The sequence below is a fragment of the Sphaeramia orbicularis genome, chromosome 19 (genome assembly GCF_902148855.1).
Source record: "Sphaeramia orbicularis chromosome 19, fSphaOr1.1, whole genome shotgun sequence".
Taxonomy (NCBI): Eukaryota; Metazoa; Chordata; class Actinopteri; order Kurtiformes; family Apogonidae; genus Sphaeramia; species Sphaeramia orbicularis.
The window spans coordinates 27,763,943-27,788,998 of NC_043975.1; the positions used below are offsets into that span (position 1 = coordinate 27,763,943).

A 25,056-nucleotide genomic window follows, 5' to 3' on the forward strand; every position below is an offset into this window, starting at 1 on the left:
TGGCATGCTTGTAAAACCTGCAGGAGAGATTAGTGTGTGAGAACGTTTGCAATAGCGGAGCTGAAGTGGAGCCACTTGTTGGGGCATGCGCTCAGACACCCTCCCTCTCTCTCTAGTCTTTCGGTGTCCCCTGCACCCTGTTGCTACAATAAGGGGTGTCACCTTCATGGTCCTTACCCACCTCCTCAGAATGTCCTTTTGCTCGACCCCTGTGCCGGCTGCAGCTGTGTTTGAATATTTGCACATGCACACGCGATGGCAAGACTTTCCCATGACTGGATCTATATTGACCCCCCCTGCCCCCACCCCGTCCCCTCTTTCCAGCACTGGCCTGTCTTGTACCCCTTTTGGCATCCATGAATTACCTCATAGATGACAGCAGCTCAGTCACTCTTCTCCTCCTCTTTTACTGTTACAACCCCATCCCACTCCACCCTCCCCTATCCTTTGCCTCAACTCCCTCCTTCATGGCAATTAATACCCAGTGTGGGGGGTCCATAAAAACCCACAAGACCTCAATTCTGGAGGTTTTTTTTACAACCTCTCCTTTTTCCACTCACAGGACATGCAAACAAGCATAAACAAACCCAGTTTTTAGCAGTAAAAGCCATCTTGGGGTCATAAATGAGTGGTAGTGGTGGAGAAAGACCAGGCAGAAAACAGTTTTTTTCCTTGCAGGGGCTGTAACTGAGGACATGGAGTCAATAACTCCCTCCAGCGTCTACCACTGGCAGGCACCCCGCAGTGAACTCTTCGCTAATTACCACTGATTTAGACACAGTCTCAGGAAGGGTCGCGACACACTCACTCTCTGACCAGCACTGACACACATACACAAACACACTGTCAGACATGCATACAAACGAGCGGTCACCCTTGCTGGTTGGCAAGATAAAGAAATTGAATCTAATGTGCTCACACCATACAACTGCCTAACTGCTACCAGAGAATCAAGGTGCATAGCTTAGCTCCTCATGCACTTGTGATTTGTTGGATGACTTGACGATGGTTGCACAGGAGTTATGAAAACAGCAAAAAAAACTTTTCACAATGCGAGCCTGGGCTGTCGGCCAAAAGTATGGAGAGATAATTATTGAATAAAAAGGATTGCATTAACTTTGTTGGTCTTTTGTCATTATTGCAAAGAACCATATGATCTCAATAACTCATGAAATGATTTATTGTGATTCAGATCTTGAAGTGACATGACCTAACATGTGGATAGCAGACATCAGGGGGAAAGTGTTGTTTGTGATTGAGTGTTGGGTCACTGATTACAACAAAGTTCAACAAAGATAGGTCCAAGTGTTTTTTGGTTGGGGGTGCTTATGTTTAATTGGGCCTTGTAATAGTGAAATGTGCCATTTTATTGTCAGCTGATCCCTTGAAAAAAAAGGATTAAATATGAAAATTGTTCTGTAAATCTGTCATAATTTGGCAAATTATTGAACATGCATAGCATTTCTACATTAAGATGTTTAAAAAGACTAGTTATGTTTCATATATTTTGCTGGCCTGTGTCCATCCATTGAATTTGTCAAGGAATGTTAAAGGATAAATCTGTTGCTTTTCAGTGTAATGACCACCTTGGATTTGTTCGCCTGTTAATGGCGTCGCATTCTGTTGACCAGTGTAAACTTTTAACCATACTCGCATCGGTTTCAGTTTCATTAGAATAAAGTGACAATCTGAATATAAGTCACTAAATGTAACAGGAATAAGAAGTAAAACTTAATACATCACTTGTAGCATCGAATTTCAGCAGCACTGATGGTGAAACCAACATCTTCCATGATCCCACCTTACATCATCAACTTTTTTGTATTTTGTTATGTTTTCAACTGAGCGACCCCTAGCAGAAGAAATTCCATACTGTGTTTAAAATAGTTGCAGCTAGCAGTTTTCTAAATGACAGGGTGTGCTTTGGTTACTGTTATTTAAGTTCCACTATAGTTTACCGTATTTATGTTTTAAGACTAGCTTATGAGTTCAGTAACCTCTTACCCTCAGACTAGGTCGCTATGACACAATGTTGAGGTCAATTTTATGCATTTTCTGATCAAATCACTCTGCTGCTGTTTCTGATCACTTAACAAAAAGGTACGATGTAGATTTTCTTTTCTTTTTTTTTTTTTTTTAAGGTAGAACAATCAGCACAGTACATGTCATTACATTGTCAGGACTCCACCCAGTTTATAACAGACAGATGTTTCTCATGACCCCTGTTTCTGCTTATCTGTTTTTCTGTGCCTGTGTGTGAGTGAAACAGAGAGAGACTCCTGATAGAGGCCAAGTCAATCATTTATGGGAACAGTCAGGAGGTTTAGGCTCAGAAGAGTGTGGTGAGACACCACGCTTTAAACCTCTTTATGGTTTCCAATAAAAGTCCAACAACAGTCACATTTATGACATTAGGTCATCTTAAAGGCACAAGCTGTGTACAGTACCACCCCTAACCTCTGGCATCCTTCTACTTGAAAGTAGTGATTTATGAAATCAAAAGTCACCCACCAGCTCCTTAATAATAGAAAAAAAAAACCCTTAAACATAACAGAGATTGTTGGGTTTTCTCTTAGCTGCGAGGGAGCCTGGTTTCTAAAAGACACCATTGTCTATTTCTTAAGTAACTGTGACATTTAGTTTACATAGCCACTGTTTGCACTCATGCTGGACTCTCAGATGCATGCTTGAGGCCATCCTCATCCCATCTACCATCTACCTTAAGATCTTCATTTGCCTTTCCATGTTTTTGAGTTCTCCAAATCCATACACCCTTCAAGAAATGTCGACTCCCTTTTTTGTCTTTTAATTTGTTTTTTGGTTTTTGCATTGTTAACATGTTTTGTTTCTTTCTTTCCATTCTGTTTCCTTTCTGCCATTCAGTACCTACAGATGAAATGGCCCCTGCTAGATGTTCAACCAGGAGGTCTTCAAAGTAGACAAGCACTTAAAGATGCCAGGTCCCCATCACCGGCACACATCGTTGTAAGTAATACTCCGCTCGGTACTTTTCCTCTTTCTCCAGCTCTTCCTCTCTTATTCATGACAGAAGGGCAAAAAACCTTTCCTTATTCCATATCCTAAGAACTTCTAAAGGGTGGTGTACGTCCCTATGTCTTCTTGGAAGGATGTTTTGAAACTTGTTTGTATTTTCCTGTAAATCACTGTCTCTAATTCAATGCAGTGTTCTTCTTTTCATAAATGCAAAGAGCTTTTGTCAGCTGTGAATGCTCAAGAGACTATGTCACCCAGAGCTGCCACTGTGGCAGGTGCAGATGTTGTTCTTTGGACGGCCACGCCGCCTGTAATCTCAGGGAAAGAGATAACTCTCAGACCATCCTCACTCTAAGCTTAACGGTTATGGAAAAGGAGTCTCATGTTGACAACTTTTTAAGGAGAATGAGCCAAATCTGGATTGCTAACATGCTGTCTTTGAGGGAAGTGTGGGCGTTCCTTCAACATTGATTACGCTATACATGGAGTTGGAGGAGCACTCTGGCAGGAGAGTTGGCTGGACAGCCATAGGGGCATATTCAGCACATACACATAACAGAGCATCCACCCCAGGCATGTCAATATCTAAGAGGCTAGCATCTCTAGAATGAGCACAGAACATGAACTTAGTAGTTAGCCAAAGGCGTAAAGTTTTGAGGAGGTCAGTGGAAAGGTTGAACTTAGGGAGGTGTATGTATGTGGTCACAGGGTTAGCGAGCCAGGAAAATCAATGAGAGTGGGGATTGAGCAGAATTAGTGAGGTGACTATGAATGCCCTGAGCCATTATTGGCACAGTTACTTTTATTGTGGATTCGTGCATCTTCTACATATTTTTTATGAAAATGAAAATTTGAAAAGCACATAACGATTTTTGATGGAGAGGCCTTCCAAGTTTATAAACTTCTGAATACAACATCTCCTGTGGAAATTGTTCCGTGCTGAAGCTTGTAATAAATGGCTTAGTCTTTTTGATTGTGCACTTTGCAACAACACAAGTCGGTCATCATCCCAGCTATTGAGTTCACAGTGATCAGTGATGTTTCTATTGAGTTACACACTGTCCCTCTGAGTCAGATATGACATTTGATCAGCTCAGCTAGTTTTATGTTGTATAATAAAATCCACTGCGTCCAGTTGCTTAAAAGTTGGCGAGCTTAGGCTTCCTTGGTATTTTGCCTGTTTAAATCAAGCACATCTTAAAATAGCAGGAGTCGACAAGGCTGTTTATTTGAAACAGAAACCTTGTCAAAAGTTGTGTTTAAGACAAAGAGCTGGCGATGACAGTGTTATTCTGAACAAAACAAGCCCAGCTCAGGCCCTGCTTATCTTCCCCCTGCGATGCTGGTGTTATTTTTATACCAAAGAGTTCAGGGGGCCTCTCTTACTCTGTTATTTTAGGAGACGCTGAGAAAAAAAGCATCCCGACTCCTATGAAGTCATTAAACTGGTCGTAGGCAGCAAAAGCTGCAGGTAAATACTTGAGGTTTTATCCTACTATGAGTCATATGGCTGTAAATACTTGCCACCTTACATCCACCTAAACTGCTGCGGAATAATCCACTTTTAAGGGAAGTTTGATAATAGAATTTAAGGTGCAACTTTTTAGACTGAGTAAGTGATGTCATAGCACATTTTATATAAACGTCTTTTTAAAATTCATCTTTTATTGGATTTCTTTGTCACAAGAGTAAACCTGATCTATACAGACATTCTTACAGACTTGAAACAAGCTTCAGAAAGTGGCTATGGGGCAACAGCAAACTTCTAATAACAAAGACAACGGCTCAGATAAAAAACACTATGAATATAGCTGATGTGCAGACTGATTCACAGCAACAAACCATAGTGGCCTGCATTGTTTCATTGTTAGGTTGCATTAAAATCACTGCTGCTGCTGATCAGTCTGTTTCAGTCCTGGATCCTAAATATTTACTGTTAGAGTTCGGTTTAATTTTTTGTACAGATAACCTTAGGCAAATGAAGGAACGGTTAACTCAATGAAATTGTGGTGTGGAGGTGTCTTGTGGTCAAAACCACATAGATGTGATGATAAATAACTCATAAACGAACCCTCTGGTGTCTTTGATTTTTAGCTTTAGTTCTAAGCAGAAGACCAAAGCAAGAGTAGAATAGAGCAGTGGGAGCCCCGTTAAATGAATATTGTTATTAGTACTGACAGTGATCAATACAAAGGAATATATTGTAATATTTGTGGTCATATTGCCCAGCCCTAGTGTGATCTGTTTGATAGAGTACACAGGCTGGTAAGATCAGAGGCATTACAGTATTGCTGCATAGACACACAACTTGCTGTTAACACAAGTGATGAAATTGAATGTGAAATGCAGCTTGTATTGTTGGCGCTCCTTCCATCCCGCTCTAGCATCCACCTCTCACTGAGAAGGAAGTGTGATTGAATGTTTCCCTGGTTTGCATCATCCTGCCTGTCGTACATATAGAAAAGTCAGATTACTGTGGACAGCAACGTGAATGCCAATGATAACCCCACGCGGACTCCCACTGGTGTCATTCAGTCAGTCAAGTTTTTCTTTCACTCTCTCTCCCTTTTTTTTTTTTTTTTTTTTTTTTTTTTAAACAAGATGGCCTGCATGTTCCAGTACGTGATCTCCTTATCAATAAATTGGGCTGTAAACGGTAGTTTCTTTTTGTTTACAAATGCGAAGAAACACTCAGGCACCTTGACCTCTCCCTGCCTGGAGCGCTAGCAGGCTGCATTGGCAGTGATAAGAAGCCGTCGATTGGCCTGCCAGATAACAGCGATCTGAAGCCTAAGTGACCCTGAGACAGTTGAAACAACAATAGAAAGTCGGTAATAGATAGAAAGAAGGATAGAGATATCTGTAGATACAGCCTGTTGGAAAGTCGTGGTGGAGAGGGATGGAGGGGAAGATGGACAGGGACGGAGATGCCGACAGACTGCTCCTTGCTCACTGGAAGGCTGAGCCGGGCTGGAACGCTGGAGGATCAGCCAAGAAAAGAGGAAGTGACCTCACGCAGGCTGGTCTTTCTGAGGGCACGCTGTATGCCCCTGTTTACCATGCCCTCAAAGGGGGCCACGCCAGACCTTTTGAAGTGCCTGACCACCCCGCAGGCAGCCTCAAAACCTGCCGCTGCTGAACTTTTATGCCATTGGCTGAAAGTTATTCAATATTTATCTACCTATTGATGTGTATTTTTTTGAGGGGGAGACTCTGAGAAACATTTTTTTATGCCTCACACAGATCCTAAGGGAAAGATCACAAACAGTCCTTGTGTGTCCACTTGCTTTTTATTGTGATGTTTTAATTTGGAACTGCCCTGGTGGACAAACTGTGGAAGTGGGCTGCCCACTTTCATTCTTCTGCTATTTACACAGTAATTATTTTAATATTATGATATAACGTACCAGGCTGAGGCAATTTTGATAATGTTACGATTTGACTGAACAAACAACAAGGTGTGACTTTTTTTTTTTTTTCATTGTAGATGGTAAACAGCTCCTCTAGATTAACATAGAAACACTTTCAAAACACTGTGTCTCAACTTATTCCCATTGAATCATATTTCTTAATTTTCCAGACTGGGAATTGGGGCAGAAACACGCACATGTTAAGAGCATACACACACTTTCCTGACATTCACGTGCACACACACATACACATACACAGCCTTAGAGTCTAGAGCCTAGCCCTGGCTGAACAATGTCTCCATTGTTTTGTGAGCTTTCACTGGCAGCAGGGGACGGCTGGAGTGTTAACCATTTCCCAACTGTGTCTGTTATTGTGTGTGTGTGTGTGTGTCAGAGGTAGTGAAGCATGGGATGAAGAGAGGGAGGGCACTTGCTCCAAGTGTATGGTAATTAGTGTGGAGGAAGTGATGGAATCTGGCCATTTTTACGGCCGGCAAGACCTCCCACCTGAGCCTTTGCAACCAGTGTACAAGCTTATTTTAGTCCCATTGAGTCTCACTTGTTTCTCTGAAGAATGTGTACTGGAAAGAGGCTGTGTGAAAAGAGCTGACATGTTTTTGATATTATATAAAAAAATAAAAGCCATAGAAGTGCGTTTTAGCTGAGCTTTCAGAAAAGAAAACGCCACAATAACTGTGAATCCCCACAATGGGCCAAAGGACTGGATGTGCAAGAGGCTGCTACTGTAGGGCAGCGTTAGAAAAAGACAGAGCCAGGATCACATTCACTCTTTTTGACCGCGTCTCTGTCCGTTCTGGACGAATAGGGATAAAGGGGGCTTCCTGTGGTCTGAATGGGCTGTGCACCTGGACTGGCCAGACAATTGCACAGGACTCTGGGAGGGCTGGCCTCCTCTGCTGTTAATGAGCGACCCCATGGTCAGCAAACAACACCCACACACTGTTTATAGGACTTTACCTACAGAGACCTTTCACTGTCTTGACTTATGCCGACCTTAAGCTTCTCTTTCTCCCCTGCATTCCTCAATGTAACCTTTCTCCCTTTTTTGTTTACTTTGTGTGCATGCGCTTCTCCATTTGCTCTTAACTTTTACCGCATGAAAAAGGCTTCATATATTTGTATCGTGTCACTCTTAGATTCAAAGTAGAACGCCAAAAATGTAAGGTGTTTAAATTCAACCTTTGAAACTTTGCAAAAAAATAAAAAAATATTTTAGAGCAATCAGTTTACCTTCTGTAATGCCATACCTGTTGCTACAACCTGCCATGTGTTTTTTTTTTTTGGTTCATGGGAATATCCAGGATGCTGTGTGATAACAGGTTATCAGTCACATGAGGTAAATGTTCAGTTATTGGTTTGTTTTTTTAAGAAGGTGCTACCACTGGAAGTAAGTGTCAAAGTTTTCTTGGACATTTCTATCAACTTTTAATATATTTCTTCCAAATACACATGTAAGTATGTTGAAGGGAATCCAGTTATTGGCATCAGTGGGGCATCAGTGTTGTGGTATGTTTTTAGTTTGATATGGGCAAATGCATGCATAGTGAATAATCTGACCTCACATCGAGACCACCGTGCCTGTCTGCTGTCCCTGACTCGTGTCCAGACAAGACGTTTGTTCTGGGGTCACGCTTACATCACCAGCTCGAGCCAAAACGCCGTCGAGTCCGCTGAGGCTGTCGAGACGTGGCGTCAGGCTCGGGAACTGTGACAATGAAAATGAGAGCACCTCAGTCATTGTATCTGTCCAGCAGTCTGGACGGCTGCTTGTTCCCACAGACAATCCAGTCAGTGTTGGCTTAGTCAGCAACAATACCACAACAATGACAGAAGAGTCGTCTTGCTCTTTTTAGGGACAGATTCGCTCAACATCTGACCCTTAAGTAGGACTCAGCAACACGGCCAAAAACACCGTCATGATAAAGTGTTCATATCAGTCAAAATTAAATTTAAATTTCAATAAGTTTAAATTTCATTGTTCAAAAACATTTTTCAGAGTATCATTTTAACATTAACATACATATATTAGATTTGTAAAGAACACCCCTAAAACATCTGATTGTCATTAAAATGAACAGCAGCTTCCTCTATGTTTCTGAGTGTGTGAGAGTAGCTCTATGGCCATTGTTGTCTTTTTTCCATGCTGTGGTATTTGACCGTTATATAACCCCAGTGAACTTAAGCTACTCCGGGGAATGTGCGACTCCACGTTAGGCGTTTAAAAGGATAATACATATTTGTATCTGTAAGCGTGTCTGTGTGTTTCACCAACAACCACTGTGTTCTCTGTAGCTGTTATGAGGAGTTATCTAGCTTGGCCCGAGGTCAAGTACAAGTACAAATAGAACCAAGCGACCTGCACAGTAGCTTTTAGGTGCTGGAGCCTTTTGGTAAACTAAAGGCCCTGTTGCTTTTCTCTGCATGTTTTTGAGACTTCTACTAGCTTGTCCTTTCTTCCGTAGGAAATCAATATTTTTCTGTTTTCTCCCTTTCTTTCTTTTGCCCTATCAACTCCTGATGTCTGTCCGAAAGATTTGAAATCTGATTTTGCTTCTAGGAGGAGAACATAATAATCTGCCAAGTTAACCTCCTCCAGCAAAGAAACTTGTTTGGTTTACGAACAATTTTTGGATGTACAAGTGACAAAAATATGGGAGATGACTGCTTTAGAGTCCTGTAGTGTAGTGACATTTATTTAGAACTCACTTAGAATAGTACTTTTAACAAATTCAACATGAAGAGAAACAAAACTCTGACGAGTCAAGGGAAATTTTGGTGGTGGCAGCAGATCCCCAGACAGGCCGACTACCCCTGAATGTCTACGAAGGTGTGGATACTGATGAGATAAAATGTACCACCAAAGTGAAATATTGTCTTAACAGCCAGCCAGCCAGTACCAACAGGAGTGTAACCAGAGCACAGCCAGTGTTCTCCTATTCTCTCTGTGTAAAATTAGTAATAATAGGGCCGAACAAGCACCCAGGAGAAAGCTGAGCCAGCAGAGACGTGGTAGTAGTTTAAATAACTAAAAAGGCACGGGATGCATTATTTCCAGGGAGAATACATTGCTTTTGCATAAAACCTGGTAGGATTATGTGTGATAAGAGTATGCGTGTGTGTGAAAGAGAAAAAAAGAAAGAGATGGAGAGCTGATATAATTGTGTGACTTGGGAACGTCCATCTTTGCCTTTCAGGGGTCCGTCTGCTGGGAATTCCCCGGACGGTCAGAACTGAACCTTTACCAATTTCAATTGGTGAGAGACCTTTGAATTCCAAAAATGTCTTGTTGTATGTTTTTTGGTTGATTCCACACACCAATTAACAACAATAAGTGATTATTTGAAACCAAAAGCAATGAAATCAAGTGTCCAAATCCTGGTGGTGATAAAGATTGTAATCATGCTGTGTTTTGCTTTGTGCTAATTGAGTGTGGCTGTTGTGTGTTGTGTTGCTTATGTGCTTTTTAATACAAATACCAATCCAGGTGATGGGGTATTTGTAGGGGAGGGGTGTTTTGATGAAAAATTTCACATACATTTGATCAAAGTGCTTGATTAAATTTTAAAACGCACAACAGAGACCTTCCAGCTTCAAGAGATAACTGTCTTATTGCCCTTATTCTGCTTTGTTTGGCTTTAGACTCATTTTTACTTGTAAGGAATACTTATTTTTCATATCAAGCATCAGGGTTAGTTTGGCAGAAAGCATCCTTTAAAGTAGGGCTGCGCAATATTGGCCAAAAACTGACATTGCAGTTTTATTTCTGCATTATATTTCTTTTACGATATTAAGAAACTAAAATAAAATCCACCTGATTACTTGAAAAACTCTATTTGGAAAGAATTAATTTTTTTTAAAAGAATGGTGAGATTTTGTTGGGGAGAGCATCTAGGCCTAGTCAGAAAATAAAGAAAATATATAAATAAAAGTTGAAAAATAACTTTTTACTTTGCTGTGAACCTTTCTTGAACTTCAGTGCTATACAACTGTTTTCAACACACTAAACACAAAGGCAGGTGCGTACTGTGACATCTCCTCAGAAGTGATTTTTGGAGGGAAATTAGATTCCTATTTTTGTTTAGTACAGTGGTTGTCTCGCCCTGAAAACTGTGTGGATGAAATACCTGTTTTTGGTCAACATCATCTTTTCTGTCGCAGAAATAATTCCACACAATTGACATTGCTTTTCTTTTTTTGCACCACATTTTCCTTTTTCCATTATGTGTTTGTGGTTTAGTTATTTGCTTTACTTGACAGTGTGTATCACTGCAATGCGCTGAAACGATACATTGTGCAGCAATATGTTGAAGCTTTGAAGGTCACTGTCACAACAATGTGGACGTATCTGGTTTGAATTACTCCAATTTACCAGCAGAAGGAAAGTGTTTTTGTATAGTTTGAGCAGATTTGTCGAATATGTTGTCCTTAATAACAGGATCTGAATCTATGAAAGCTCATTTAGTGTGCTGTAACCTTGTTAACAAGTTGAGGATTTGTGGTAAAGAAGGCCTAACCCTTCACAGTCCAGGTTATTTTGCCACTGTCATACAAGTTCTACAATATGAGATGTCATTTGAAGAAAACAGAGACCAAAGGTGAAGTTAGTCCTGATTTAAATGCAGAGAAAGTATGCCTAAGCCTTGTTTAGCCTTGTTCAGTTGGTCTGTGGGAAGCTGGTAAGAGGCTGGCATTAAGAAGCCCCGAGGAGAACATATTAATCTCCTCTGAGGCGACCATGGCTCTCTGCATTTCCTACTTGAACTGTTTGACTAATCAATTGCTTGTTGATTTTGCACACTCTGCAGAGCCTTTGTTGCCAATAAATGACACAAACCCCTCAATATAAGAACGAACAAAAAGAAAAGAAACTCACGCTTGATTATGCAAACGGACATTAATGTAATCTTGCAGACTATTAGAAAAAAAAACATTCCTCTGCCCATGTCAACATACTGCCCCCCCCCCACTCTTATACAAGTGTCTTTGCTAGAACTTGTTTGACAAGGTCTGGCAGGATCACTATTGGGTGTGCCTGTCTGTCTTTCTGCATGCGTGTGTGTTTGTGTCTTACAAACACACCTTTGTCTACACCGGTGCATATACTGTTCGTATCCTCGCGTCTAAGGTGTGACTTGAGTTTTAGATGACAAGTTGTCGGAGGTAGGTCAGGTCAGGTGACAATTGCATGGGTTTTGTTGCAACGACTCGGTTAACCAACAAATTTGACTTACATGGAGCAGGTACTAAACAACATACAGTCAACACTTAATAAAAAAAAATGAGGAAGTAATATTGATCAGTAATCCAATTTATGACGAACCACTCCTAACAAAATAACAGATAAGATAAACTATAGTTCTGTTCTGTGGACCGGCCCCTGAATGACAGCAGACTCCCTACGCTACTGTATTAACACTGAAGACCGTTTCACAGGGAAACTTGTTTTGACAGAACTCCAGGTGTCTCATTGTTGGAGCTGGCATGGTTCAACAGATTTACCAATTAGCACTGGGCTGAGGGCACGGGGAAGGGAAGGGAAGGGTGGGAGCAGAGAAGAGAGGAGGGAAGAAACGAAACAGAGGGAGGGAGGAGGGAGGATGGATGAGGCGGATTTGGCCACAGTGATGGAATGAGTTTTTGAGCGAGAAGGGCTGGTAGGGAAGGTGTGGACGGAGGAGCGAAGGAGGGGGTTGTGACCATACGGAGGAAGGCTGGAGTAAGGCAATCCATGACCTCGTTTTTTTTTCTCTCCCAGTAGCAGTTTGGAAGGGGCTGAAGTTTGAGCAGAGCCACAAAGAGGAGGGGAAGTTATGTAGAAAGACAAGAAAGGGGTGGCATAAGGAGGAGCTACGGTGCATTTACCCCACCTCAGCTGAATTTCTGTTTTGTCATCCAAACGAGGCCTGAAATGTGAAATTAAGCCGGAAATTTGTGGCACTTTTCATATACACAAACGCCCGCCACGTGATTGTGTTGTTATTGTGCGTCGCGAACAGTCGTCCATCTGAGGGATGGTGATTTGTTTTTACAAGCCCCCCCCCCCTTCTCTCTTTGGCTTGCCGTTCTCACTCTAGTCCCAGGCAGAATTGTGTGGGATTAAACACAATGTTATTACTCTCACTAACCCTCTTTGTTATTGCTCAGAAACGTCTGCTCCTTTTTCCAGGAAGTTTGGAAGTGAACTTTTGAAAACGAGGTGAAGTGATTAAGTGAATATCCCAGGGGCGGCTTGCAGAATTTAGAGTAGCCTTTGGCTCTTGATTGTTATGACACTGACACATGCACAAGCACAGCCATGGTAGAATGAATTTAACTGAAAGTACATCAGCACAGGGAAACCATGTTTAGGTGAAAAAGGGGCTGAACTGCATAGAACAAAGGATACGATCACCATACTTTACTTTTACCAAGCAGACACCCTTTCTGCAGTTAAGAAAACTTTTAATTTTCAGATGCTGTTTGCTCTATTGAAGCCGACCAACCCGAACAAAGAACAGTCAAGCTTTCTCTGCAGAGGTCTGTCAGTTAAAACAACAACAATCAGAACAAAACTGAGCAAAGCAGCTGAGGAGAAGTTGGTGGTCAGCTGTTTCTCTGATGTTTAAGAGACAGGAAGGATGTGTTGTTTGAGTCGCTGCTTAGTATCAGGGACTCGGGCATACGTAATGTTCATGGCAGCCAGTATTTCAGGAACTATTCTGACCTGGGTTCACAATTCAGTATTGCATAAGAGCAATGAGGGGTACGTGATCTCCCTGGGGGCTTTTGGCTTTGGCGTTAGATAAAGTCACAAGGAAAATGTTAGTGCTTCCCAGGAGATACTCAAGCTCTTATTCAGTGTTTGTTTGAGTATCTCTCTTCTTTATTTAACATATTGTATTTGTACATATTCTACTGGTGACTGAAAGTACTGATATTGTCAACACTAAAGTCATTTTAACCTCCCAAGACCCATTAAAGTAAAAGTTTTGGCTTTGCTACATTAAATAATTGTTTTGACAGGAAACAGCATAATAATTTTTTCAGGTACTTTTTCATGGAATGTCCTTTGCAGTGACAGCATTTTTATTTTATTTTTTTAAATAAAGCAGTAAAACTCTTGTCCTTTACAGAGGACAAAAATGCATTGCCGGGTCTCAAGAGGTTAAAGGAGGGAATAGATAGTACTTTGTGCTGGAAATTTCTGGCAATTTTCTTTGTATAATATAGGAGCCAAAACCTTTGAATGCTGAGATAGTTGAAGTCTTTTGGGAATCTTACTGCCAAATATTAAAGCCGAGCCATGCGGGTTACCAAAGCAGATAAATTAAAGCATCACCATTCCAGAAGGTACACACTGCGATCCTAAAAGTCACATATAACGACCGACTGTTGTGCACGCACCTACATGCAGCTTTTGATTGAGAGCGCTGGAGACAGCTTTTTGGAAAGGGACGGAAAAAGGGGAATAGAGCAGGGATAGATGGGGAGAATATGAAGCCCTGCCAAATTCCCCAAAGAACAATTTACAGCTATGGATGAATACACTGTCACAGTCAAATTTTAACTGTGTGTATATGTGTGTGTGTTGAAGACGGTGGGATGCTGAGTGATTCCAGAGAGCACTTAAGCTGCCTTGAATTCGGTTGTCTGTTCCCACCCCCTTATAACAGGCGAGGGGCTTTTCTTTGGAGTTTGCAGGGGTAAACACTGGGTGTCTGCTTTCTGAGTCATTTAGCGTCTTCCTCTGTCACCCTCCTTGTATATTCTAAACGGTGTTTTCAGGTTTGTCGGGCCAGTCTGAACGAGACTAACCCCCCAATTTATTTGATTTTGTTCTCTCTGCAGTTCCAATGAAGACCTATCTGAACTTTTCATGGATTTGTTTGGCTCTTGTTTTGATGTGCATGTTGTTATCTTTTTTTTTTTTTTTTCCTCTCTCTCCATCTTCCAAGTCTGTGTTGTCGGCGATGTCTGAGTTCCAGGCCTTGCTTTTGTCTCGGCCCGGGAAGGAATTTGATGTGAGACTTCTTTCCCTTCCCAGTCAGTTTCTTTGAGCTTTTTTTTTTTTTTTCTTCGCCTGCTGTTCTTTTTAGTTTTGTTTTGTTTTGTTTTTTCTAATAGTCCTGGAAGTTTGGGACACTTCTTTGAGGCAGGTGAGGCTGCGATTTGACTGCTTTTGCGTACCTGCGCAGGTGTGCACACGCTTTTGTGTTTATTTATCTGTCCTTTAAAAAAAAAAAAACCCTCTCTAATTGAATAGCCTGTTAAAACGTCACTGAAATCAGTCATGTAATAGCAGGAGGGAAGTATGATGGGGTGAAAAGGAGACCTGAATTCCATGAGATTAAGGAGGATCATTGTACTGGAGGTTTTGGATGAAGGGAGAGATGGCTCAATCCTGACGTTTTATGGGCTGCTTTTCATGGGAGAGAAGTCTAAACTAATATGTCACACCACTTTTTCTCATCAGCGAGATGTGCTATAGACACCCGGCACTGGCCAGACATCGCCTTCGAAAAATGCAGAGAATTGCATGCTGGGAAAAGAATAAACAAGCCTGTCACCAAAGTTGGGAAGAATCCTTAGTGCAGCGTTACTGTCAAAAAGCAGCTTCCATTTCATACATTATTAACATTACCTAAACGCATTATTTGTGTATTTATTCATTCATTTGTCTTGTTAACATCCTCCTGGAGTAAGATAAACAGCGCGGCCAGACTGGCTGTGTGACAGTTTGTGTGTGAGATTTGAATAAAAAGCCCAGCAGCGTGATTGGAGCGAGACAGGAGCGGATTCCATGGACACCAGACTTCCTCTCCAGGCTCATTAAGGGACAGTAAGGCGATGATGTCGAATCGGCGCGCACTTTACCGGCTTGCCTTTTTCTTTGAACAGCGTCGCCCTCTTATCTGCAACATGCTCTGTTCCTCCATAACAAGACGCTCCCACTCCCATGCACGCACACGCTCTGTCTGTCTCTCCCTCTCACGCACACACACTCTGCCTACATACACACTCTTCACACTTATTTAGTTTGTGTAGACAGAAAACTCTTAAGTATGTGGCTTGTCCACAGAATTTTGGCAGCTTTTGTTGTATTTTCTCCTACGCTATCGAAAAAGCCTGGTACTTGTTTTTTATGTTCTTTTTTACTGCACAGACATCACAAATGGATATTTTAATTGGAACTTTTGGCACTGTCTCCATCTTGTGTTGGAATGGCAGACAAGTGAGTGGCTGGCGAGGACGGGGCCGGGCTGATTGGTGTGTAGCGAGGCGTGCCTAAATCAACTGGCAGCATGAATAGCTCGCTTGATTCTCACTGGCATTCACTGGAATCCATGGCATTTTTTTTTTTAAACAAGATTCTTTCTTTGGAAAAAGTCTGGAATAACCAACAAGGGGGAGAGAATACCTCCTGCCTCCTTGAAGCATGACTTCCCTTTTGTTTTCTTGGTGCAATTTACTTGCCTTTGTGCCACCACACTTTTTGGTGTTTTTTGTAATGTCACAATGAAATGGCTAAACCATGTTGTTGCTGTACTCCAACCATAGATCATTCATTTCACAACATCCTGTGAAGCTTTTGAATCGTTGTTGTGCTAATCATAATAGGAATAATGAGATTATCATTATGTTAATGATATATCACCTGAAAAAATCCACAGCTAACACATCATGTGCAGGGCAAAAACATGATGTGTATTTTAAAAAAATGATGAATGAGGAAGTTTAACTTTGTTATTTGGGCTTTGACTAAATGGTGTGTTATTATTTAATCCTCAGCTGATTAGCAATGCTATTAAAAGCTATTGAACAAATATTAAAGAGAGATCAGTTAAGTTTGTCTGGTGAAAATTACAGTTTTTTTGTTTATTATGGTAAAAATCTGCTTAATGGTACCTCATTTATCAACACGTGTACCTTTTCTGAAATTGTAGGGGGAAAAATCTACTTCCTGAATTCAGAGAATTGAAAGTAAATAGATCACCAGCCCCAAATGACATGTTAGGCTCGACTCCTGCTCCTGTGAGAGCTCAGTTTTTGGCTTTTTGCACGGCGACTAATGCAAACCACATGCTTGAGCTGCGCATCTGCATAAGTACACACCTGTTTAAACTGTGTCTAAACATTAGTCTTAACCTCAAACAGTAAATTCAAGCACGCTCATGCCAGAGGCAGAGCGTCTGCAGAGCCAGGTCAGGTTGGAGTCATTATAATCCTCCTTGACATTATAGTCCTTGTGTTTGGTTGGACATTTGGTGTGTGTTTGTGTGCATCAGTGATTAGGGTTAAGAGTTGGAGAAAGATATAGTGTGTGTGTGTGTGTGTGTGTGCAGGTGGGGTTGTGTGATGTGTATACTCTGCACATGCAAATAAGTGTTTTTGTGCATGGATGTGTGGTAGTGGGCCTCTCTCTCCGGACTGGTAGTCAGTGCTGTGTAATTACTTGGCTGTCTGCCACTGAGTCCCACCAGAGCAGAGACAGAAGTGGAGCTGTGTCTTACACAATGTAACGCAGCAGCCCATCTGAACCACTGGGCCACAGTTTCTGCAGCTTGAGGTCTGGACGGAATGTGAGCTCTTTTGAGACACAAGCCAGGTCACGGGAGATTTCCAAACATTGTCACAAGGTATATTCTTAGACTGTTGCTGAAAACAAATAGATTTGAACATGTGAGGCTACGTAGATCTTTATGAAAACAATAAATAAAATGCAGAAACATACTAATATAGTGATGTTAATTGTACACTAGAACTATCATTAATATACATCACATAATATTAGGAATAGTATAAAGTTATGAGCTTGCAGACATGTTATTTAATTAAAAAAAAAAAACTGAAATAGAGCACTCCCTCACATTTGAGAATCAGTATATTATATTTGTTTCTTATATTATTTATATAAGTAGATTCTTTTTCTTGTCTGTTGTCTGATTATCTAATAGGCTCATTGTCTCAGTGCTGACGTAAATACAGCATGACAGCACAGGAAGTGTTGTGAAATTCAGCACTGCTCTTACAAGGTAGAACACTCTTAACTGACAGTGATGGAAACACAGCCAGCCAATCGGTGCGCAGGAGGAGCCAAAAGGCACGTTAATTTACAGCACCAGCTTAAAGAACATCTTTCATCTGGTATGTGAGTTTTTGCTGTTCCCTCAGCTGCTAGTAGAGAACCAATGTCTTCTGTTATACTGAGGTGCACCCCCCACCACCACTACCGGTATAGATGGGGGGGGTGGGGATACACCTTAGTATAAGAGAGGATGTTCGGGCCACAGTCCTCATGGCACAAGAGCTGCATGACTGCACACTGTGGTGTCAGCCTGCCTCTCCCTCCATTTTAATTGTTATATCTCCTCAGCCTTGATATGAGCAAAAAGGGAGGCCTTTGCAGAACCTGGCACATCAAAGACTACCTCCCCTAGTCTTACAAGTTGCCTGTCTCTTTGGAGGAGCACAGGCTTCGGAGAACCAGAAAAAAGGGGATTGGAGAGGCGGCGTGGATTCCCGACTGGAATGAGTTTGATGGGCTAATTGTAGCCCCCAGTGGACACAGGCACACATCACAGAGGGCTGGCAGAGTGGTGAGCAGGAGCTGTGGATGGAAAACACCCCTGTTAGCTCCCTCTACATGCAGACAGACAATATCCCTACTAAGTTGTATGCATGGATAATTAAAATAAATATTCCACTATTATTCCTTCAGGAAAAAAAACACATTTTTTTTTCAGTTTTCCATCATTTGCAGATGTTTTTTGAACTCATTTGTCCTACTTTGATTCACCCAGCCACCTTCTCAGCTCTACACTGCAATATTTGCTGACATAAAAAAAAAATGTTTTTTTTTTTTTTTTTTTGTCATTTAAAGTGGGTGCATTTCTTTTTCTATCCAAGAATGTGGATTTTCTTTTACTCATTCACCTCATTGGTTCATAGAGCTACAGTCCACGTATTACTAACCCAATAGAAATGGATATTCTTAATGCAGTGTAAACAAGTACAGAGAATGCTTCTAAAACCTGTTATATTGGTATTCCCCACCTCTATTGGAAAGTTTTCCATTCAGAATTTGGAATATCAAAACAAAATGCACTTTTTATAAGATCTGTATCAATTTTGGTATAATAGAGGAATATTTTTGTGCAAGTAAACGTGGTGTATACAGTCTTCTGTGACTTATCTATCTGGTAATACTTTTTAATGGGCATGCCCATGTTTGTGGTTCTTCACAGGTTTTTTTTTTTCCACAGATAAACCTTTAGACTCAATTTTCTCACTTTGACTTCTCCATTAGAATTGAGATAGTTGCAGACACTGATGCATGATGCAAGCCTTGGTGAGAATGCATGTTGGTCACTACATTTAATAAGCCTATTGACCATACAGAATTAGAGGCTGAGACATAACACAATGCACAACAAAGCAATGTAATGCACAGACAAACACACACAATTCTTGTTTCTTTACTACCAACAACATTACCAACTGGCTCGACTGTAGTGGTGATCAAAAAGGCTCTCCGCAGCTTTGAACAGCTCTCTTTTTTCCCATCTGCATCAAAAAGAAATCAATAGCCGAAACTTTTGAGCACACATATAGTTTTTTCCTCCCGTTGCACCCTTCTCCCCATTGCCAGTTTGGCAGAACACATTATGCCACAAGAGTAAAATACAGTTAAAAGGATAAAGGCACAAGGAGATGACACCAGCAAGGAAGCGGCTCGTGTTGGGTAGGGCCCTGGCTGGGAGAAAATCAATTGGAGGGAACACTTCCATACACGGAAATGGCACAATGGGAGGGAGAGGAGGGAGTAAAGATTTTTTTTTTTTTTCTGAAAAATGATGCATTTGTTTTACCCAGGGAGAGAAAAAGCAAAGACGAGGAGAGAAAAAAAAAACACTCTTCTGAACATCTTTTGAAAAAAAGCTAGTTCTTTGGTGAGGTTGAGTTGTGTGGTTAAGGTTTGTTTTATCCAACTGTGCGGAAGCGTGTGTAGCTGTCTTTCAGGTCTCTTTTTAGTTGAGGCGCAGAAAGACTACTCATGGCATGTTCAAGGGCACTCAGTGGACACAGATGCCCTGCAGGAGGCGGAATTATGAATACAACATGAGTAAACAGACACCTACATATACTATTAAAATAGTAAGCCTAGTACTTGGCAAGAGACCATTCTAAGTAGTAATTTGAGCCGGTCCGTAGCAGTTCAACCCTACTCTTCTGAGGTCATTGATAAAGACTTATGTAAAATCAGCTCTAATTTGCCTGATAGTGGAATGATTTGCACATTGGCAGTAATGTATTCCTGTGTGCATTCCTCCAATACAGCCCTTTTAGTATTCAGTTTAGTGATAAAGGATTTTTTACACAGCAGCTGTGAACAAAGAATACAATAGCACACAAACTCGAAACACAATTCCAAGCCTGAGCCTTGAATGGCATTCAGACTTCACTGTGACTGAGCGAACCCATTCAGTGGGAGTACGTGGCGGTTGGAGAGATGGTATCAAGTTGCCTGCAGATGGAGGTCAGTGTGACTGGCACAGTTGGCACCTTGGCACAGCAGCAGAATGCAGCAGCACTCAGCTCCGCAAAGGATGCGTCGACTGAAGGGGGGTCTGGGGAGCAAAGCGTTCTTCTCATTTCTCCTTTTTTTTTTATTGTCTGTGCTTCCTGTTTTGAAAGCCATTAAGGAGCAAATTTCCTCACAGCGAGAGGGGAGATGAAAAGGCCCGGTCTTTTGAAACATGTCCAAGCGCAAATGTGAAAAAGAGGGGGAATGATAGCTATCTGTAAACATCTCTGTCGAGGGGTCGACGGAAAAGGAATTGTGAGGGGGAAAATGATACATTCATTTGCGTTCTTTTTTTTTTTTTTTGATTTGCTGATGAAAGAGATGCTGCAGTTTTTGTTCCAAGCCAGCTGTATTGCTCTATTCACAGCCACATTAATATATGAGGGCAGGCTCACATAACTGCACTGCCACCACCCCCTAACCCCCTTCCGAAAATGCTTTGTGACATCTGCATCCACACATGTCTGCATTCACTGTAGCCAGTGAATATTTATAGATGAGTTGGTTTTGTCATCCATTGATCCCTTCAGGTTGTCTGATCAATGAACTGTACTTTTAAGTTGCTTTTATGTAGCGTCATGATGATAACGTGTTTTTACACTGAGAGCATCTGAGGTCGCCTGCTGAACCGGACCTGGCTATTTGTTTTTAAGTCTGACATATTTAACTCCGTTTAGTCTTTGGCTGTGATGTCTGTTTTCTGTTTAGTTGGCATTTGGGTATATTTATGCCAGTTTCCCCTCAGCTGTGGCTGCCTAATTTCTCGAGAGTAGCAGTAGCTTGGTGCTGGAGACTCTCCTCCTCCCTCTCCTCTCCTCTTCCTCCTCCCTCCTCTACCCCTCACTGCCCCCGAGCCTGGCCAGTCTGTGCCTCTTAATAAAACCGACAGGCTCTAATTGGGCTTAATTGCACCCTTCGGGCGTCGTCAAAAGGAGTGTTGCTAAACAAACTGCAGGGTCTGCAAGCAGGCCAGCCAGTCGGCTAAGCTCACGGCTGCATGTATGCATACAAACCAACATAGTTTTTGTATTAATCTTTATATCTTTGTGTAATAACACAGTAGGAATGTGCATGAGTAAGCACCTCATTTAATTGTGTGGGAGTATGTGCACTGAGGTTGGATGGATGTACCACGCCATTCATTCCTCACAATGAGCCAACTGAACAAGAGCTTACAAGTCTGAGAATCTTATGCATTCAAGCAGCAGCATCACCTGACTGTGAACCTCTTGGTGCTCTCTGCCGCTAAATCGACATAGACAGTAAAACATACTATGTCTGTGTCTTTAAGGAAGTGTCTACAACTCCAGGTGTCAGAAAAGCCTTTTAAATCCCCACTATTATGAAGAAAACCCCTACCAAACAAATCCCTGCCTGCTTTTCATCCCTATAGGCAAAAAGGCCGAGCAGTCCTCTGTATCCCAGTAGCACCACCTCCTGGCTAATGGACAGGGGCGACCATGATAGTGGGTCCAGTTTGAACATGGTCTAACTCAGCGAGGTGGGGCAGCTACTCGCCACATTTGCCTTTGCCGGGTCACTGAGCACAATCGATGGAGAGCTCTAGATGCGATTGAGTCATTGAAATGACAAAACCCAACCTCAGTGTGTGTGTATGAGACACACTATGAGACGGTGGTGACCCCTAAAGCTGCAACCTGCAAGGAAAGCACAGAGCTAATCACATTGCGCACAGCACTGTGCTGAAATTCTTCTGGCCATTTGTTCCACCTTCCACCCTTTGAACTGTCCACTCATTACAGCCTTTCACAGCCTGTTAGTCTCCATGAAAAGTTCGGAGTTCCAGTTTGTTTTGAAAGAATACAGCTTCATGCAAGGAATACCACCAACAGGATCATTTCTGTTGTGTGCACTGAGTGAGTGTGCTATGGCAGGAAAGACGCAGGGAATGAGGCATCCACAGTGTTTTTGTCCAGAGCTTAAAAGTCATGTAATGATGCAGTGGCTGAGCTGGAGGCACCATAAAGACTGGAAGGGCCTCATTTCAGTGGCCTGCTGCTGCTGCTCCACTGTCTGACTAGCAGATTCTGTCACGCCTTCTTTTAGGAAAAGAGGCAGAGTACATAATTAAGATATACAGCCCAGCGTGGACTGAATATATAGACTGAAAATATAGAGGAGTAGACCAGTCGGCCTCAATCACAGCCTGTGGTTTAGTGTTTGGCTGCAAACGGTGCCCAGACCTGTGTGGATATGTGTATATCTGTGTGTGTATCTGTGTGTGTCTGTCAGCAGTCTGAGCAGCATGCTATAAAAGGCTGGTGAGTCGAGCCATAGCCTCTCTGTGTGTTGGGGTCACACTGAGCCAAACTGTGCGTGTTTTTGAACACGTACACATACTCTACGAGGGTATTCTAAGTCTTTGTGTGTGTGTATGTGTGTGTGTGAAAGCGTAAGAGAGAGAGAGAGTGTAAAAGATGCAACCCAGCTCCCTGACCCAAAGTTCTTCCCCCCTGTATTCATCGCTGTAGTAATATATAATCCTGCTGTCCGAGGCAATAGTGTGTGTCTGAGAGGACACATCCTGGTGCTCCTTGACTTCAGGCCCACTCCACACACACATAAACACACATACACACACTAACCCGCTCACGCCTCAGTTGTTTCAGTGCTTTGTCACTCTCTAATGATAACTATCCATCAATAGTAGGGGCGTTGCTCTTGGAAATGAAGATGGATTGAATTAGCGTCAAGTGCGCTGGACGCTGCATTGTGGTGGCAACCCGTAATTACACTGTCAGGACCACTGAACCCCCCACCCCCCACCCCACCCTTTCAGTGAGACACTGAACTTAACACATTTGCACCAGTGTTGATTACAAGGTCTCCTCGTCGGGCCTGATTCACATCATGTGGTTCCTAATAGCGAGTGAAAGGCCCGGTCGTTTGCGGTAGATTAGTGCATTATGGTATGTGTGTGTGTGTGTGTGTAGTGTTTCCCTTGTACTAAATCAATAGTGAACAAACCGTTGCAGTACATGTAGCTTTATTGTTGCAGTAATGAAAACATAATAGCATTATTTTGTCAGTGTTTAGTGTCACTCAATGGGCCTAGCCTGCATAACATACTGTAGTATAACATTCCACAGGGATCCAGGGAGTTAAAAGGAAATATGTGGTGTTTTATTCTGATGGAGACCCTGTAAAATACCTCAGAGCAGACAAATAAATTAATTCTCATTAACTTGAATGGGGTTTGCTGACAAATACCACATTAACATTCAAATCTTGCAGAACAGTTTAACTTCTGATTGGTGCCACATCAACGTTTAATATAATTTTAGGTGTTTGTATTATAAAATTGATAATAATAACATGAAAATTGTGATCATACATTTTTACATCGCATGCATCACAACTCATTAGCTAATTCTGGTATGAAATGTGTAGCAGTATTTACAGTCGTAGATGTGTCAGCAGGAGTTGATATATTACACTCATGGTTGGAAGAAAGACAAACACAGGCAGCGTTTACAGCTAGTGACGGGGACACAACAACATCAACAACAACCAAGTTCTCTCACATCTCTGCCACCCGCTCCCTGCATCTCCCCCTCTCTGTGGGAAATGAAAATTGGGCTGAAGTGTTTGTTATTAAATACGTCCGGGGAAACTCCAGGAAATGGACTTAATTTCATATAGAGTCATATGACTCAGGGGATCTTAGCGAACCAATTAACCTCACCTCAGCTCATTAAAAACTCGTCTTTCATGGCCAGAAGCAGCAGCTCATCCACTAACATTGGACATGAAAGCATAAATTTGTCCATCCAAAACTCTTAAAAGTAATTGGAAAGGTAGATAGGAAGGGCCAGTAATCTAGTGACACAGCCGAACTCGAGTGAAGTGAAAATAGAGTTGATTATTGAGAAGAGGAAGATGAGCAAAAAAAAAAAAAAAACAGAATCCATCACACAGATAGTCTCGTCTAACTCTGAATATATTATCAGCTCTAAAAGGGCAATAGTATGCAGCAGATCTTTAAGTTACCCCTCAGGATTAAGACCATTTCACTCAAGGTCAGCATATGGTTGACGGGTGTCCTGAGTGGGAGAGCAGCTAGAAAAGGGAAGAAAATCATCTCCCTCACGCAGTGCACTTCCAAATTAAGAGATTTCTTTTGCAAATGAGTTCACGGCATCCCTTCTAATTGGTAAATGTCATATAATTGTATCATCTATTTCAGACTTAAAAATAGTGTAGTTCTTCAGTGATGGCAGTATTTTTTTTTTTTTTTTTTTTTTTTTTTGCAAGCAAGAAAAATTCTTAAGAAGTACCTTGCCCTGGAAAATAAACATGATTTTTTTTCATGATATCATAAGTTTTTTCCTTTTTTGGTTGTATCTGTAAGCGTAGCTCCACACGTTCTATTGTTGCTTGAGGTTTTGTCTTTCATTCTCATTGAAAGTCCATTTGTGCCACCTAAAAAGAGCATTAATATTAGTCATAACGTGAGGGCTATAGCGCAGTAATTGCGTGTGCACTTTTTATTCTTGCATTTAAAACCTTTTTCCCGGCCTTTGTTGAAACTGTCTAATGGGTTAATGCATTGTGAGGAAGCCATTCAGCTCGTTTCATGCCAGTATGTGTGTGTGAGCGCGTGTCTCGAGTCACACTGTGCACACTCATCAAGCCACATGCAAACAACCAATCTCTGTCATCTGCATCAAAATAATTACAGAGAGATAAACATACCATTTGACCATTTTCACAGTGATCTAATCTGAAGCTGGGCTGTGAAAACGCACGGGGGAGATGATCAAATCCCTGCTTAATGGAACTGATCACTACTGTGTGTTCAACATTCAGCCGACTGCCGCATTACAGATGCACCTCCTCATCTTTCTCAGTATTTAACATGCCCGCTTTGTCCCTTCAGCCACGTCTATTTAAAGTAGAATTCGGGGTGAAAATTCTGTTTTGTTTTTATTTAGGTTTCAACCGTCTGACCCATTTTTCTTGCCGGTGTATTTCTCATAGATTAACTGCGAGAAAATAGAGAAAACAGTCCAGGCCTTCTTTGTCTTAAGGTCAGCATGGCAATGA

The 25,056-nt window shown here is 41.7% G+C and overlaps 1 protein-coding gene across 23 annotated transcripts in view; it reads left to right on the forward strand.

Annotated features, from left to right (window-relative positions):
- tcf7l2 (transcription factor 7 like 2) overlaps window positions 1–25,056 on the forward strand; it is an 87,892-nt gene that overhangs the window by 27,406 nt on the left and 35,430 nt on the right. For 20 of the 23 annotated variants that reach the window (XM_030121741.1, XM_030121740.1, XM_030121742.1 and 17 more), the window contains exon 4: window positions 2,884–2,985. The exons of the other annotated variants lie outside the window; for them this stretch is intronic. In XM_030121741.1, the coding sequence (XP_029977601.1) occupies window positions 2,884–2,985 (102 nt within the window). The remainder of the gene's footprint in view (window positions 1–2,883; window positions 2,986–25,056) is intronic. 23 annotated transcript variants of the gene reach the window in all.